At 52.3% G+C, this 18059-nt stretch overlaps 1 protein-coding gene across 3 annotated transcripts in view; it reads right to left on the reverse strand.

Annotated features, from left to right (window-relative positions):
• Positions 1 to 18059, reverse strand: part of frmd3 (FERM domain containing 3) — a 356546-nt gene that overhangs the window by 88191 nt on the left and 250296 nt on the right. For all 3 annotated transcript variants that reach the window (XM_072516657.1, XM_072516656.1, XM_072516655.1), the window contains one exon: positions 14336 to 14399. In XM_072516657.1, the coding sequence (XP_072372758.1) occupies positions 14336 to 14399 (64 nt within the window). The remainder of the gene's footprint in view (positions 1 to 14335; positions 14400 to 18059) is intronic.

The following is an 18059-nucleotide window of genomic DNA, read 5'->3' on the forward strand; positions in this document are numbered from 1 at the left end:
GGGCACTGAATTCATTACAAGGAAATAATTGATTATCAGAAGGCAATATATTAAATGAACCACATTTAAAACTATCAAATGCGGTTGCAGATAACGGGCTGAATTCTCCACTTCGCGACATCAGAAACAAGAATCATGATTGGGCGGATAATTGCGTGAAATGGAAAAACATCAGGGGCGGGATTCTGCGGGGCGGGCAACTTTGGCGCAAAGGAGTGGCGTGAACCACTCCGGCGTCAGGCCGCCCCAAAGGTGCGGAATCCTCCGCACTGTCAGGGGCTAGGCCGGCGCCGGAGTGGTTTGCGGCGTGCAGGCTGGCGCGGAAGGGGCGTGGTGCCATGCCAACTGACACCGTAGGGCCTCCGCCGGCCGCCGCGAGTTGGCGCATGCGCGGGAGCGCCAGTGTGCGCTGACGTCATCCCAGCGCATGCGCAGGGGGGGGGTTCATCTCCGCATCAGCCATCGCGGACTGGTACACCAGCCGGCGCGGAGGAATAGAGTGCCCCCACGGCACAGGCCCACCTGCGGATCGGTGGCCCCCGATCGCGGGCCAGGCCACCGTGGGTATGCCCCCTGGGGCCAGATCCCCCACGAGGACCCCGGAGGCCGCCCGCAGAGCCACGTCCCGCCGGTAAGTACCAGCTCTAATTTACGCCAGCGGGACCGGCCTAAAATGGCGGCCGCTCAGCCCATCGCGGGCCAGGGAATTCGGGCGGCCCCGGGGCCCATAGCGTCGCGCCGGTCCTCGCCATTCTCCGAGGCGGGTGGCGCGATTCATGTCAGTGGGATTTTTGGGGGGCCGGCAGCCGGCTGGGGCGGGATTCATGCTGACCCCCGGCGATTCTCCGACCCGGCGGGGGGGTCGGAGAATCCCACCCCAGGTGTCCGCCCAGATCGGATACTAACGCCATGCTCTCGTCCCTCACTGACTGCCCGGCGGGTCCATGCAACACTGTCATTTGTATGGGCATTAAGTATCATTAACGGGTTGGGCACTTCATGCTCCACCCATTCCATGATGCTCCGCCCCTCTTAGGCGGAAGTCACAGGGACGTGAATTGGTGCAAGTATTCACAAGAATGACCTGGGCACCATGGCTGTTGAGGGGAAGCGAGAAGGCAAGAAAATGCTTAAAAACTCTGAAATTGTCGGGCTGCTGGGGGGTGGCTGCCTGGCTGGCGGAGTAGCAGGGAAGAGCCTGGCCAAGCTCAATCAGTGGCTCACCAGGTACTGCCACTCCTCAGTGTACTCATCAGAAGCACAGCCCCACTGCAAAGGAAGCAGGGGAATAGCAGAGTTCACCCCAAAGGACACATGCACCGTGGCCTTTGGCACCCTCCCTGGCACACTATCCCTCTCAGGGCAGAGGCATCACCAGAGGCACTAGCAACTCGGGACCACAATATGGCTCCAGGCCCTGCCTGTCCACCTCCCCATGCACACATCCATCCTGCTTCCGGTCAGGTTGTCACAACCTGTGTGTCACATCCAGGACCCACATCACACTGCAGCTACGCTCCCAGCTGACACACACTTCCCTGGCTCGCCCCCATCCATAGGACCTGCCCACACACAAAGCTCTAAGAATTGAGGCGATTGGTGGCACACTTGGTTGGTGGCACAAGGTTACTTCCTTCACCCCACAACCAGGTGCCATCCTGCTGGCGGGGGGGGGGGGGGGTCGGGTCGGGGCCCGTGGGTGGAGATCCAGCGGGTGCCAGGTCCCGGAGGGAGACGGTGTCCTGGCGCCCGTCGTGGTGCGCCACGTAGGCGTACTGCGGGTTCACGTGTAGGAGGTAGACCCTTTCGACCAAAGGGTCTGGCTTATGGGTCCGCACATGCTTGCGAAGGAGGACGGGTCCAGGAACTGTCAGCCATGTTGGGAGCGAGACCCCGGATGTGGACTTCCTGGAGAAGGCAAGGAGAAATTTATGGAGGGGTTTCGTTAGTCGGGGTGCAGAGGAGCGACCGGATGGAGTGGAGCGCATCGGGGAGGACCTCTTGCCAGCGGGATACCGGGAGATTTTTAGACCATAGGGCCAGCAGGACGGCCTTCCTGACCGTCCCGTTCTCCCTCTCCACCTGTCCGTTTCCCCGGGAGTTGTAGCTGGTCGTCCTGCTCGAGGCAATGCCCTTGCTGAGCAGGAACTGACGCAGCTCAGCACTCATGAAGGAGGATTCCCGATCGCTGTGGATGTAGGTGGGGAAACCGAATAGAGTGAAGATACTGTGCAGGGCTTTGATTACCGTGGCAGAAGTCGTATCGGGGCATGGGATAGCGAAAGGAAACCGGGCGTACTCATCGACCACGTTCAGAAAGTACGTGTTGCGGTCGGTGGAGGGGAGGGGCCCTTTGAAGTCCATACTGAGGCGCTCTAAGCAGCGGGAGGCCTTCACCAGGTGCGCTCGATCTGGCCGGTAGAAGTGCGGCTTGCACTCTGCGCACACTTGGCAGTCTCTGGTGACAGTCCTGACCTCCTCAATGGAGTCGGGCAGGTTGTGGGCCTTGATGAAATGGAAGAACCGGGTGATCCCCGGGTGGCAGAGGTCATAGTGGAGAGCCCGGAGTCGGTCCACTTGTGTGCTGGCACATGTACTGCGGGATAGGACGACAGGGGGCTCGTTGAGCTTCCCCGGGCGACACAAAATCTCGTAATTATAGGTGGAGAGCTCGATCCTCCACCTCAAGATCTTGTCATTTTTGATCTTGCCCCGCTGTGTATTATTGAACATGAAGGCAACCGACCGTTGGTCAGTGAGGAGAGTGAATCTCCTGCCGGCCAGGTAATGCCTCCAATGCCACACAGCTTCCACAATGGCTTGGGCCTCGTTTTCGACAAAGGAATGCTGAATTTCAGAGGCATGGAGGGTGCGGGGAAAGAAGGCCACGGGCCTGCCGGCCTGGTTGAGGGCGGCGGCCAGAACTACGTCCGATGCATCGCTCTCGACTTGGAATGGGAGGGACTCATCGACCGTGTGCCTTGGCGATGTCTGCCTTGATGCGGTTGAAGGCCTGGCGGGTCTCAGCCATCAGGGGAAAAACTGTGGACTGAATGAATGGGCGGGCCTTGTCCGCATAGTTAGGGACCCACTGGGCGTAGTAGGAGAAAAACCCCAGACATCGTTTCAGGACCTTGTGGCAGTAGGGGAGGGGGAGTTCCATGAGGGGGTGCATGCGGTCGGGGTAGGGCCCATAGAACTCCATTTTCCACGACATAGCCAAGGAAGGCTAAGCGGTTGGTGCGGAACACGCATTTCTCCTTATTGTACGTGAGATTAAGGAGCTTGGCGGTCTGGAGAAATTTTATGAGGTTAGCGTTGTGGCCCTGCTAATCGTGGCTGCAGATGGTGACGTTGTCTAGGTACGGGAAGGTGGCCCGCAGTCCGTACCGGTCAACCATTCGGTCCATCTCATGTTGGAAGACCGAGACCCCATTAGTGAGCCCGAAGGGAACCCTAAGGAAGTGATAGAGGTGGCCATCTGCTTCGAACGCAGTATATTGGCGGTCCTCTGGGCAGATGGGGAGCTGGTGGTAGGCAGAGTTCAGGTCCACTGTGGAAAAGACCCGTTACTGGGCAATCTGATTGACCATGTCAGATATGCGTGGGAGGGGGTACGCGTCGAGCTGCGTGTACCGATTGATGGTCTGACTGTAGTCAATGACCATCCTGTGCTTCTCCCCAGTCTTTACTACTACCACTTGGGCTCTCCAGGGGCTGTTGCTGACCTCAATGATGCCTTCTCGCAGGAGCCGTTGGACCTCCGACCTGATGAAGTTCCTGTCCTGGGCACTGTACCGTCTGCTACTGGTGGCGACAGGTTTGCAATCCGAGGTGAGGTTCGCAAACAAGGAAGGTGGATCGACCTGAAGGGTCGTGAGGCCGCATATGGTGAGGGGGGTTAGGGGTCCGCCGAATTTTAAGGTTACGCTTTGGAGGTGGCACTGGAAGTCCAGGCCAAGTAACAGGGCAGCGCAGAGGTGGGGGAGGACGTAGAGCCGGAAGTTGCTAAACTCTACGCCTTGCACGGTGAGGGTCGCGATGCAGTACCCCCGGATTTCCATGGAATGGGATCCGGAGGCCAGGGAGATTTTCTGGGTAACAGGGTGTACCGCGAGGGAGCAGCGCCTTACCGTCGTGGGGTGGATGAAGCTTTCTGTGCTCCCGGAGTCAACAAGGCAGGACGTCTTGTGCCCATCGATTTTCACCGTTCTCATTGCGGTCGCGAGGTTGCGGGTCCAGGGTGATCGAGGCGATCTGCGGCAAATTCTGGGAGGCCCCAGGCTGGTCAGCGGTGGTGGTGGTAGCGGCAGGCAATGAACGGCCAGACGAGCTTCCAGACGAGCAGTGGTCCTGAGGCGCCGTCCAAAATGATGCCGAAGATGGCCCACGGGGCGCACATGGCAGGCGGCATTAAATATGGCGGCGCCCACGGGCCGCACGTGGCTGGCGGGGAAGAAGATGGCGGCACCCACAGGCAGCACGTGGCTTGCGAGGAGGAAAATGACGGCGCCCCTAGTCGCACATGGGTAGGACTCGCACTCGGGGTGTAGGAACTCTGGGCCTAGAAACAGCGGTGACCGACCAGGCCTGGCACACAGAAACAAAGTGTCCCTTCTTTCCGCATCCGTTGCAGGTTGTGCTCCGCGCCGGGCAGCGCTGCCGGGGGTGTTTGTTCTGCCCGCAAAAATAGTATTTGAGCACCCTGGGGTTGGCTGGCTGCCGCGCAGCGCAGGCTTGCGGTGAGCTGGAGTCGGTAGCTGGTGGGGCCCACGATGCCCATGTGGGTGCCGTGCAGTCGGGGGCGTACGACTGGACGTTACGGGAGGCCACTGTTAACAAGATTGCGATCTGCCTGGTTCCCGCAAGATCAAGCGTACCCCCCTCCAATAGGCGCTGGCGGACGTACACCGACCCCATGCCCGTAACGAAGGCGTCTCGGATTAAAAGTTCTGTGTGCTGGACTGCCGAAACTGCATGGCAGTCACAGTTCCTCCCCAGGATGTGCAGGGCACGCCAGAAATCGTCTAAAGACTCACCGGGGAGTTGCTGTCTCGTGGACAGGAGGTGCCTGGCGTACAGTTGGTTGACTGACCGAACGTAATGTCGCTTCAGGAGCTCCATTGCTTCGGAGTAAGTGGGCGCATCCCGGATGAGAGGAAAAATTTCAGGGCTCACCCGTGAATAAAGGACTTGGAGCTTCTGCGAGTCCGAGAGTTCCTCAGCGGATGTTCGGAGGTAGCTTTCGAAGCAGGCTAGCCAGTGGTCAAAAGCGATCGTAGCGTTGGCTGCTTGAGGGCTCAGCTGCAGGCGATCAGCCTTGATGCGAAGATCCATCGTTTTAAAATCTTTGCTCAATAAATTGATGCACTATCAATTACCACAAAGACGAGAGTAGTGGAATAATCGAGGCTTTATTGAGTAAAGATGTTGTGCCTCCTGTAGCTGCTACCAGAATGGTTGCAGCACCGGCGAGAACACATTCATACGCCACCTACTGGGCGGAGCCAGCAGGCAGGGATTTACCCATGTACCTCCAGTATATGTGTCTTACCGTAATACATATTACGAAGTCTTACAACACCAGGTTAAAGTCCAACAGGTTTGTTTCGATGTCACTAGCTTTCGGAGCGCTGCTCCTTCCTCAGGTGAATGAAGAGGTCTGTTCCAGAAACACATATATAGACAAATTCAAAGATGCCAAACAATGCTAGGAATGCGACCATTAGCAGATGATTAAATCTTTACAGATCCAGAGATGGGGTAACCCCAGGTTAAAGAGGTGTGAATTGTCTCAAGCCAGGACAGTTGGTAGGATTTCGCAGGCCAGATGGTGGGGGATGAATGTAATGCGACATGAATCCCAGGTCCCGGTTGAGGCCGCACTCATGTGTGCGGAACTTGGCTATAAGTTTCTGCTCGGCGATTCTGCGTTGTCGCGGGTCCTGAAGGCCGCCTTGGAGAACGCTTACCCGGAGATCAGAGGCTGAATGCCCTTGACTGCTGAAGTGTTCCCCGACTGGAAGGGAACATTCCTGCCTGGTGATTGTTGCGCGATGTCCGTTCATTCGTTGTCGCAGCGTCTGCATGGTCTCGCCAATGTACCACGCTTCGGGACATCCTTTCCTGCAGCGTATGAGGTAGACAACGTTGGCCGAGTTGCACGAGTATGTACCGCGTACCTGGTGGGTGGTGTTCTCACGTGTAATAGTGGTATCCATGTCGATGATCTGGCACATCTTGCAGAGATTGCCATGACAGGGTTGTGTGGTGTCGTGGTCACTGTTCTGAAGACTGGGTAGTTTGCTGCACACAATGGTTCGTTTGAGGTTGCGCGGTTGTTTGAAGGCAAGTAGTGGGGGTGTGGGGATGACCTTGGCAAGATGTTCATCGTCATCAATGACGTGTTGAAGGCTGTGAAGAAGATGACGTAATTTCTCCGCTCCGGGGAAGTACTGGACGACGAAGGGTATTCTGTCGGTTGTGTCCCATGTTTGTCTTCTGAGGAGGTCGGTCCGGTTTTTCGCTGTGGCGCGTTGGAACTGTCGATCGATGAGTCGAGTGCCATATCCCGTTCGTACGAGGGCATCTTTCAACGTCTGTAGATGTCTGTTATGCTCCTCCTCGTCTGAGCAGATCCTGTGTATACGGAGCGCTTGTCCATAGGGGAGGCTTCTTTAATGTGTTTAGGGTGGAAGCTGGAGAAGTGGAGCATCATGAGGTTATCCGTGGGTATGCGGTAAAGCGAAGTGCTGAGGTGACCGTCCTTGATGGAGACGAGTGTGTCCAAGTATGCAACTGATTTTGGAGAGTAGCCCATGGTGAGTCTGATGGTTGGATGGAACTTATTAATGTCATCGTGTAGTCGTTTCAGTGATTCTTCGCCGTGGGTCCAAAGGAAAAAAATGTCATCGATGTATCTGGTGTATAACATCGGTTGAAGGTCCTGTGCGGTGAGTAGGTCCTGTTCAAACTTGTGCATGAAGATGTTGGCGTATTGGGGTGCGAATTTGGTCCCCATGGCTGTTCCGTGCGTCTGGATGAAGAACTTGTTGTCGAAGGTAAAGACGTTGTGATCCAGAATGAAGCGGATGAGTTGCAGAATTGCGTCTGGAGATTGGCAGTTGTCGGTGTTGAGTACGGAGGCTGTTGCAGCAATGCCGTCGTCATGGGCGATGCTGGTGTAGAGTGCCGAGACGTCCATTGTGACGAGGAATGTTCCTGGTTCAAATGGTCCATGGGTGCTGAGTTTCTGTAGGAAGTCCGTCGTGTCGCGACAGAAGCTGGGTGTACCTTGTACGATGGGTTTCAAGATGCCCTCGATGTAGCCAGAGAGGTTCTCACACAGGGTCCCATTGCCTGAAACGATAGGGCGGCCTGGTGTGTTGGCCTTATGTATTTTTGGGAGGCAGTAGAGATCTCCAATGCGGGGAGTACGTGGGGTGAGAGCACGTAGGGTGCTCTGAAGATCTGGATCCAAGGTCTTGATCAGTCTGTTAAGTTGGCGGATGTGTTCCTTGGTCGGATCTGCGGGTAACTGTCTGTAGTGTTCTTGGTTGTTCAGTTGTCGGTATACTTCTTTGCAGTAGTCCGTTCTGTTCAGTACGACAGTGGCCCCCCCTTTGTCTGCTGGTTTGATGACGATGTTGCAGTTGGTCTTGAGAGCGCGGATGGCATTGCGTTGTGCTTGGGTGACGTTCGGGGTTGTCTTGTGAATGCGACTGATGAATCTGGCATTGACGCGACTCCTGACTGCTTGAGCATATATGTTGAGTCTAAGGCAGCGGCCTTCCGGAGGGGTCCAATTCGACTCTTTCCTCTTTGGTTGCCGCACCGCAGATCTCTCGGTCTGCTGTTCCGGTTCATTGGTAGTCTGCTTGGGTTCGCTGTTGGCCTCTTGGGGTCTGTGGAAGAATTCCCGGAGCCTCATTCGCCTGATGAATTCCTCCATGTCTGCCGCGAGACTGATGGGGTCCATTTTGGTGGTGGTGCAGAAATTAAGCCCTCTGCTGAGGGCTCTCCACATCGTAATACATATAATACAGCTAGTGGTGACGACCACAGTGTCTTCTCTTTTCCCCCTGCAGAGAATGAATTTTGGAGAACAGCCAACAATGCTCGTTATCTACCTGGCCATAGCTACCGATGTGGATGAACGGAGGCTGGAGGAGCAGGACTAGCTCACGCAGGAACCTGCACAAGAGAAACCTGCCCCAGAAGAGCAGGGGCCAGCCAGTGAGGCTCAAGTACTGGCTGTCCAACAGATCGAGGAGGTGGTGCGAAGGAGGCACTACATCAGGGCACGTATTTATCATCAGCACCTGTCCTTTGAGGAGCTGCCGGACTGCTTGTGTTGCTGAAGACTTATCAAGGAGACTGTGCACTACTTGTGCCAGGTGGTGGCACCACAAGGGCTTTAGAGAATGACATCTGCTCCCAGTGGCTGTCAAGGTGCCTCTTGATCTTTCCGGTAGGGACCTGTGTCGGATTTCGCAAACATCCACACACAGGTGTATCTGTGATGTGATAGATGCCTGATGCGCCCGGGCATCGGACTATATAACCTTCAATCTGGTACAATCCACTACGGTGCCCAGGCAGCAGGATTCGCTGCCATCGCTGGCATGCCCCAGGTCCAAGGAGTGATTGATGGCACACATGAGCACCGGCTCATCAGGGGGTGTCCTTTATCAATAGGAAGGGGTCCCACTCCTTAAATGTGCAGTTGGTATGCGACCACCAGCTGCACATCATGCACTGTATGTCCGATACCCAGGCAGCATGCACAAGCTTGCATCCTGGTGCACTCTTAAGGTTCCTGGCACCTTTGAGGCCCTCCCTCGGGTGAGGGGGTGGCTCTTGGGTGACAAGGATTATGCACTGAGGTCATAACTAATGACGCCTATTCGGAGACCCCAAAATGACACAGAGACCTGTTGTAACAATGCCCATGCAGCAACCAGGAGCATCATTGAGTGGTGCATCGGCATCATCAACATACGGTTCTGATGTCTGGACTGCTCTGGTGGGACTCTCCAACATAGCTCCAGTGGAGTCTCGAGCATCGTGCTGGCCTGCTGCATCCTTCATAACATCATGCAGCAGAGGGTTGACATGCGGGTTGACATGCTGGAGGAGGAAGAACTCATCTGACAAGGAGGATGAGGAGGGTACCCAGGATGATCCAGGCATGGAGCCCGATCTGGCAGGGTGGGCCTCCCAAAGTGTCATCCAGGGCCATCCCTCATCACCACCCAATTTGCCAACAAAGATGCAGGGCCGTCGACAGCTCTTGCACCCTGTCCCACCTCTCCATTCCCTCCCACCCACCACTTCAACATGAAACCCCCTTCCTATAACCACTCACTCCTTCCCATCCCTCAGCCCTTCACTCCAAGTACACCGCCTTCAGCCCTTCACTCCAGTTCCCATCCCTCAGCCCTTCACTCCAAGTACCCCCCTCAGCCTCAGCCCTTCACTTCACTTCTCGCATCCCTCAGTCCTTCACCTCACCTTCCCCGCGCCTTCCACTCCGTCCCACAACACAGCTCCATCTTCTCCTCCGAGGGCCCAACTAGCATCACCAAAGGGTGTTGTCCTTGGGTTAGCAGTATCAGCGGGTCTTGTCCATGGGTTGGAGGATGATTACGACTCACTGTGCAATGAACTCTGGTGCTCATCATTGTCTGATCACATTGCACTGTCTACCTGGGCCTGCATGTGTGCTGGCCAAGGTATACATTCCACTGTCTGCCTGGGTAAGGTCTACAGGCGTCGCTGGTCATTTGAGGAGATGCCGGAATGCTTGTGCTGCAGGAGGCTCCACCTCAACAGGGGGTGGGCGCGGCATCTGAGCCATGTCCTTGCGGACTTGGCACAACATGGAGTAGGAGGATAGCCACTCTGAGTGGCTGTCAAGGTCGTCACAGCCCTGAATATTTACACCTCGGGTTCATTCCAGGGCTCGAGCGGGGACTTGTGCGGCATATCCCAACCAACTGCCCACAGTGCATCCCCGTGAAGTCCCGATACCCTGTTTGCCCGTGCAGCTGGGTATATCAACTTTGACCAGGACCATCCAGATGCCTGGACAGCAGGATTCTCCGCCTTCGGCGGGATGCTCCAGGTCCAAGGAGTAACAGATGCCATGCATGTCGCCCTGCGCACACTGGCCGGTCCGGGAGCACCCTTCATTAACAGGAAGGGGTTCCACTCCCTGAATGTTCACCTTGTGTGCGATCACCACCTCAAAATCATGCACAGGTGTGCACTCTTCAAAGGGGGTGTGCACGACAGGTACATCTTGGAGTAGTTGGAGATGCCCAGCGTCTTCGAGGGACACCCCAGCATGACCGGTTGGCTCTTGAGGGATAAAGGGTACCCGCTTAGGTCCTGGCTAATGACACCAGTACAGAGGCCGGTAACCCATGCAAAGACCCGATATAACGAGGCCCCTGTGGCCACTCGGGCTGTCATTGAGCGGTGCATTGACTGCTTAAAAAGCGGTTCCGATGACTCGACTGGTCTGGTGCTGCACTGCAGCACACCCCCTAGAGGGTGGCCCGCTTTGTGGTGGTCTGCTGTGCCTTGCACAGCAGCGAGGCGATGTGGAGGTGGAACAACAGAGGGTGATGAGCAGGACCAGGAGGGGCTGGAGGACGAGCCTGGGGAGGACCCATGGGAGCAGCTGGAGGATGGAGGACAGGCGGTGGCAGCAAGGGTCCAGCATACCTGGAGAGCTAGGGAGGCCCTCATCCTCTCATAGGATGTGGCTTCATCCGTCATCTCACCCCCCCCCTCCCCTTCCCCCCACACGATGCCGCCATTCCCTCCCCTCTCCGCCATCCCCCAATCACCCGGGTGGACTAGCACCATTGGACAAAAATCCTGTGGGTGAATGGACATGTGGTCAGAGGGTGGGGGGGGGGGGGGAAGAATCATTATTCTGGCATGAGGGTCTCCCACCCATGGGCAATGTCACCCCCCCCCACCCCCACACACACCAATGGGCATTACCCCACTCTCCCCCCCCGCCCCCCACCAAGCGAGGACATCCTGCTGTGAGGTCACTCAGGGTCCCCCTTTTCAGGTCTTCCCAAGATCCCAAGACTCCTTATGCCCCCCTCCTTTCAGGACCCCACCCATTCTCCCTCCCCAACCTTCCGGAGGCTCCTTCATACCCACCCTGCACTCCCACCCCCTTTGTACCCTCCTCACCTTGCTTTTAATGGGCATTGCCCCCCTCAGGCCCTAACCTGATGGCAGTGCCACCCTGGCAGTGCTCCTGTCATCTTGGTAATGCCACCTGGGCACCAGGGTGGCAGTGCCAGTGTGCCCAGGTGCTGGGGGAGAGACAAGGCACCACCCTTCCCTGCCCCAGGCCACCCAGGGGTGTCCAATAACCTGGGAGATGACCCCCCCTCCCAGCCCGCAGGTGCTATTCTGCCTGGGCTATATTTGTGTGGACCAGTACTAAACGGTGCCCAGTCGGGGTCTCCTCGGGGAGGCCGATAGATGCCGGGAGCTGGTTAGATCCGGCATCAGCACGGTTATGTGGTTCTTTTACCGTGCGAGACTGGGTCTTGCCCACTGCAATATCTCACACGGTGTCATGGCCATCAGGAATCTCGGGAAAGGCTCCCCCGGCATTTACCAGGCACGTCCCACTCCGATTATGGTGGGACAGGGGCAGGAGATCATGCCCAGAGTTAACATTTCAGATCTAAATGATCGTTCTACAGAAGGAATACAATAAGATTGGGTGATTGGGCAGGAATATAGCAGAACGGGCGCAATTCAGCGGACTTCAAACTAAGTCTGATATCAGACACGTTTAGCGGAGTGTTTCTTGGTGGCTGCAGTGCAGCGAAACGCCATGCTATTCAACGGCACTTGGCCAATCTTTGGACTTGGGGAGTTTCTCCCTATCCAAGGCCACACTTAAAGGAATTTCATTCTGGCAAGTTGACCTTGCCAGCAGGAACGACTGTCCACAGATCAGGGTGTCATTTTGATCTCCCCCCCCCCCACCCCTGCCTTACAGGCACCCCCCCACCTCATTTTAATCGACCCCCCTCACCCAACCTCTTCTTGGCTCCTGGAACCTTGAAGTGCCAAAGTACCACCCTGCCCTGTCCCCGATCACCCGAGTGTCTCTGTGCCCTGCGAGATCCCCCAGGTGCCTTTACGCCAAGCCCATGTTTGTGGACTAATACTAAACGGCGCCCTGATGAGGACTCCCAGGCACAGCCGTTGAGTCCCGGGTGCCGGGTGAATCCGCGTCTGTGTGCCGTAAGGCTCATTTAAATATGCAAATCTGGATCACTCCGAGCGAGGGCGAGATTCAACTTGCGCTGGGCAAAGCTAGTCGGGTAACTCGATCAGCCCTGCGCGGCTTCCGTTTTGGGGCTCTCGTGCGATTCACCCATTGTGCCCACTCTGGGTGCAACGGGGTCACTGAATTATGCCCAGTGTTGTAAAATGTGAAGTTATCCAATTTGGTAAGAAAAATAAAATAGTTTTTTTTAGAAAGGTGACAGACTAGAAAACGTTTTCATTCATGCAGATCTGAATGTTCTTGCACATGAATGACAGAATGTTAGCGTGCAGCTGCAACAAGCAATTAGGCAGGCAAACGTTATCTTCGCTTTTGTTGGGTTATAGGATGAAAGAACTCTTAGAACAATTACATAGGACACCGATGAAGCTGCACCTGAAGTACTGAACAGAGTTTTGGTTCCAAAGGAAGGATATGCTTGTCCGAGACAGACTGCAACTTCGTTTTACTTGACTAGTTCCTGATACCAGGAGATGGTCCTATGAGAAGAGATTGAGTAGACTGGGTCTTTATTTCCTAGAGTTTAGAAGAAGGAGAGGTGATTTAATTGAAACACCCAAGGAGAGTTAATGGGGTTGAGAGAGGGGTATCTAGGTGGAATTAGTGCCATTGTCTGGATCAACGAATACCCACAAAAGAGCCCACCGACACCATCCCCCACCCATAGATCACTAGGGAGCTGCCAGGCCTCATTGGATGATCCGCCTACATGGCAGTTAGCCCCCACGATGCAGGATAACGTAAGTGATTCAATTGTGCTCCGGACAAGTGGCTCATCTGCTATTTTTCCGCCACTGGCAAAATGGCATGGCAGCAGGAAAAGGTCAGGCACACAACTTGATGCCTTCCTGTGCCACTTTGTAAGCTTTCCCGCTTCCCAGCCTATCTCCAAAGGCCTGTTATAAATCATTCCTGAGTCACAGACTTAGAATAAAAATTTGGTCATTTAGGCCTGAGATGAGAAGAAATTTCTCTCCTCAAAAAGTTATGAACCTTTGTAATTCTCTGTCCCAGTGGGCTCTAGGTGCACATGTGCGGGTTATATTCAAGCAGAGGTTGATAGTATTTTAGCTACGAAGGGAATTAAGGATATGGGGATTGCGTGGAATTGCTGAAAAACATTAGTCATGATCTTGTTGAACTTTGAAGAAGCTCCAAGTGATAACTCCTGCTCTTCTTTCATATATTCTTTATTGTTTCCGATTCTTCTCAATAAGAAAGACTGTGTGATTGTAAGTTTTCTGCTTTTCTCATGGGAGAACTGTAGCTATGGCTTGTTAGGAAGTACTGGTGATTAAGCAGATTAACTGCTTGAAGTGTGAAAATGAGAACAAGTGCAGGTACACAGTTTCTGAGAGCATATTGAGGAGACATGGCTCTGATAGGGGGAAAACGAGATGCACCTACAAGTTTGGTGTACAGGGACAGGTAGACTTTAATAATTACTCCTGAAGGAGAGTGTCATGATATTCAGGTAAACATCATAGTACATACATACATACTGATGGACAGATCAACGGACCAATCAACACACACAGCACGACAGCCAATCACAGGCAAGAGCATACACAGTACAAAACAGGGAACACGACACTTCCTGGGCACTCGAGCAGCAGACGGCTCAGGGCACAGAGCTCATTGCAGGCCACTCAGACATCCACCATGTGCTGAGTGCCACTACAAGATAGAATTAGGAATAGGTCCACAGAATCAAGGGTCATGATCAAACCTCAGTAAACAGTTTACCAATGTAAATAGATGTTTGGAATAAAACTGCGTTGTACCATTCACAACCGTGTTGGTTCATCTGTGTGGCAGAGCACCCAACACTTCAGAGAGAAGCATGGCCAAATATTTACAGACAATAAGTTAGTTTGCAGTATGTGCTGGGGAACAAACTTGCATAGGATATGTTTGTTTGCCAGTGGTGGCTTTAAAGTCTTCAAAACGTCTGCCCATTTTTGGGGGGTAACTGCACCAATAAAAATAGTATCTGACCTCTTTCTGAACACCATGGACATAAAATGTCTTCCCATCAAATTTCAATTTACTGACATCAAACCTGGAAAAGAAAAAAAAGGAATGAGAAGCCGGACAGCACTGAAATGAATCAAAAATGTATTCCTCCCTACACTTGCAAAATGTGAAAAATATAAATCAGGCTATTCGGAATTATTATTGGATATTTCACACTACTAAGAATATCGAAACAAGGCTGGGCCATTCATCCCCTTGAGCCTGCTCAGCCATTCAATTAAATTATGTATGATCTGCACCTTAACTCCATCTACCCACCTTGGTTCCGTAAGCCTCAATATATCTACCAAAAATCCATCAGTCTCAATTTTGAAACTTTCAATCAACCGCACCTCACTAGCTTTTTGAAGGTCAGAGTGCTGGATTTCCATCATTTCACCCTTGTTAACTGTGGTATCAATCTGTGCCAGAGCACAATTTCTTTGGTCCCCAATGGTAACCTAATCCCGTCTGATTTTGACAGCCAGGCAAACACTTACTGCCAACTTAACAGTTTGGAAGTGGGCAGTCTAATGAGGGCTGGCTGTTAAATTTATCCTTCTCAGGTAGGCACACTGCTTGCTTTGGTATTCAGAAGTTAAATTCAAACATTTCAAAGTACATCATTAGCTGCAAAATTAGCTGCTTTGGAAAATCATGAAGATTTACAAAGAACTGGGTAAAAACAAGTGTTTCATTCTTATTTATTTGGGACATTAATCAGATGTTTATGAAACCACTCTATTTTGTCCGTCTAGTTTTCCTGCAACACGTGAAATAGGCATTTGATATGGTTTGCAAAAATCCTGTTCTCAAATTTATGCTAATGCTACTCTTGAAACAGCTTTAAGAAGGTAAGCATGACACCACGATTAAATCCTTTTATTTTGCTTCCCTCTGCACAACATCAACGCTGACGTCAAAGCTCCATGGAATGGGAGGATCAAATCTATACGTCAGCTTTCTGTGGTAATAGGCTCTGGTTAACTGGAACATTCAATAACAGAGTCAAATAATGTGATGTCTGTTTAGAAAAAAAGGACATGGGGAGCAACCAGAAAAATTAAATTAAATCAGCTGGTTGAGAGGAAAACCGCCAATAATTGGATGAATAGCCAGTGTTTTAACATGCTATGATTCTGTAAATATGACTGGCCAGGTTGTTTTAAAAACAGCAGCAACAACTGAAGTAAATATCACATAAAACATGGCTTTTATGCTAAAAGCTCATTTCCAATTTTTTAACACTGGCGACATACACGTTTCTCAGCATACGGTGAGAAATACATAATTTTTCCTCAGAATTCTTTCATTGGAAGTAAACAAGTTTCAAAACAAGTTACCATTAAGGTTTACAGAGGTAAGAGAAATAAGAAATTACCATCTTTTGCAGAAATCTCAAGTGCTAATTTGAGGTGCGATTTCAGGGGCCAGAACAAAAGATCGTGTACCTCATTTAAATGGAATACGAAATTAAAATTAGGTCCCAAGCGGAATGTCATGACTTTGTTTGAGACCATGCCCACAGCACATGCCTAACTCATTTTAAATTCTGATTTTTAAAAATGGGTTAAGGGGACTTGGGTTACAGGGAGATGTGGATTTGAGAGCAGGAAGAGATCAGCCATGATCTGATTGAATGGCGGAGCAGACTCGAAGGGCTGAACTGTCTACTTCTGCTCCTAATTCCTATGTTCTAAATGGGTTCATTGAGAGTCCTGGCACATATTTCACTTAATGAGGTTTCTTAACGGAAATTAAAATTAGAATGGAAAAGTCTGTGGTTTTGCATTTTGCTCCATAAATCTTTGAATTTGCTGCTTGGTTTGTCTTTTTTGATCTATGGTTATTTTCTTCCAAATGAAGCGATGTCAATCATTATACTTGGTTTCTGCTGCCATCTAAATCACAGCATATAAAAAGGTGTGGATATGTGTTGCTTTGAGAGTTCCCATAGTGTATAATATAGCCGAGGACGATGGATTTAAGAAATGAAAGAAAACATAGCAGCACAACAACACTTGAGATGTTTTGGATTCAACTTTTACTACCCGGGCCAATAGAGACATGGGGCACGATCTACCGGCCGCGTCCTGCCAGAACCAGAGCGAGATGCGGCCGGAAGAGCCTTCCCCAGGATTCTCGACAGACTTTACGCCTCACAAGATCTAACCAGGTCTTGCGATATGTTGCAGTTGTATCTGCCTAGAATACGCGAGACCCAGTCTCGCACAGCTAAGTGAGTTTAAGAACCCAAGGAACGGTATCGGGAGGTCTCCCAGGAAATTGGAGGCCCCCGGGTGACCGGCCTATCAGCAGGCTGGAACCCGAGCACTGCTGGGTGTCCAGGTGGCACTGCCATGGTGCCAGGCTGGCAGTGCCAGGCTGACATTTTGCCCATGCCAGGATCGAGCCCGGGGTGTCGTGCCCGGGGTGTCCTGCCCGTGTGAGGTGGGGTGTTGAGGACCCCCTTATAGGTGAGTTGGGACATTGGGGGGATCCAGAGATCGCGTCGGGGAGGGGTCAAGAGATATTAAAACGGCATCCCGATCTCTTCCTGCACTGAGGAGCTCCGCTTGCCGATACAAGCGGTACATGTTCTGGGAACAACCCCGCTAATCCCACCCAGAACGACTCTACTTTTTTTTTTAGTTAGATTGCGCCCTTGGACACTACCACAATCACAAGAGGCCGCTGCAAAGCAGTATCATAGGTGGTACAATAATCTGCCAATAACATCTGGAACAAGAATGGCTGTCACAGAAAGTGAATTTATTACATCGTGAAGCTGTCATGCTTTGTTTTTCCAAGTCATCCCAAGTGACATTCACAGAGTTAGATAGTATATTATGCATCAAGTAAGTGGCAATGCTACATATGCAAGGGATCCCACATCTGTCAGTGTTCTTGTAGTCCTTGTAGAAAGAAGTTATCATTTGTATATGTCATAACTGCCACGACGACCAGGGGGAAATCATCATTGATCTCCCCGTGGGACTGTGGAATACAAGCTTCCCAGATAGGGGGTGGAGGCCACCCACCTGGGATTCGTTATGAACTAAGATAAAAGCTGGCCATAAGCAGGGCCTGGGATGGTTAGTTCCCCAGCAAGGACTGTACTGGGAGTGATATGCTGCCCTGAGCAGAATTTTGTAAATAGTTAAATAAAATCATGATCATTTACTGCTAGCTTCCTTGGAGTTTCTAAGCCGGTGATGAGGATTAAAGGAAACTCCAGATCACTCGTAGACCCACCTCGTCGGCGGAAGTCCGCTGTGCAGGACATAATGTTGTAGCAATTTAAGATGCTGTTATTCGGAAAGGTGGAAGCCTTTGACGCTGGCCAGGAAGACTAACCACTATGCGGAGCACATGAGATATATTTTTCAGGCAAATGGGATTTTGGGGGAAGACCATCAGAAAGTCCTCCTTCTGACCGCCTGGGGGGCCTAGATGTTTGGAATCATAAAGAGTCTGACTTAGACTGTATCAGACTCCAAATCCCTTGAGCTGTGAGCTGGTCACTTTGGTTTTGGAACACTGTGACACACATAATTACCTTCCGTAATTATGCAACGGTGTCATTTTAATGCAGCGGTGCAGTCTCCTGGAAAGTCAGTCACGGATTTCTTGACCCGCCTGTGACGTCTGGCTGAACACTGCGAGTTCGGGCCATCTCTCTCCGAGATGTTGAGGGACCGGCTCG

The sequence above is a fragment of the Scyliorhinus torazame genome, chromosome 9 (assembly GCF_047496885.1).
Source record: "Scyliorhinus torazame isolate Kashiwa2021f chromosome 9, sScyTor2.1, whole genome shotgun sequence".
Classification (NCBI taxonomy): domain Eukaryota; kingdom Metazoa; phylum Chordata; class Chondrichthyes; order Carcharhiniformes; family Scyliorhinidae; genus Scyliorhinus; species Scyliorhinus torazame.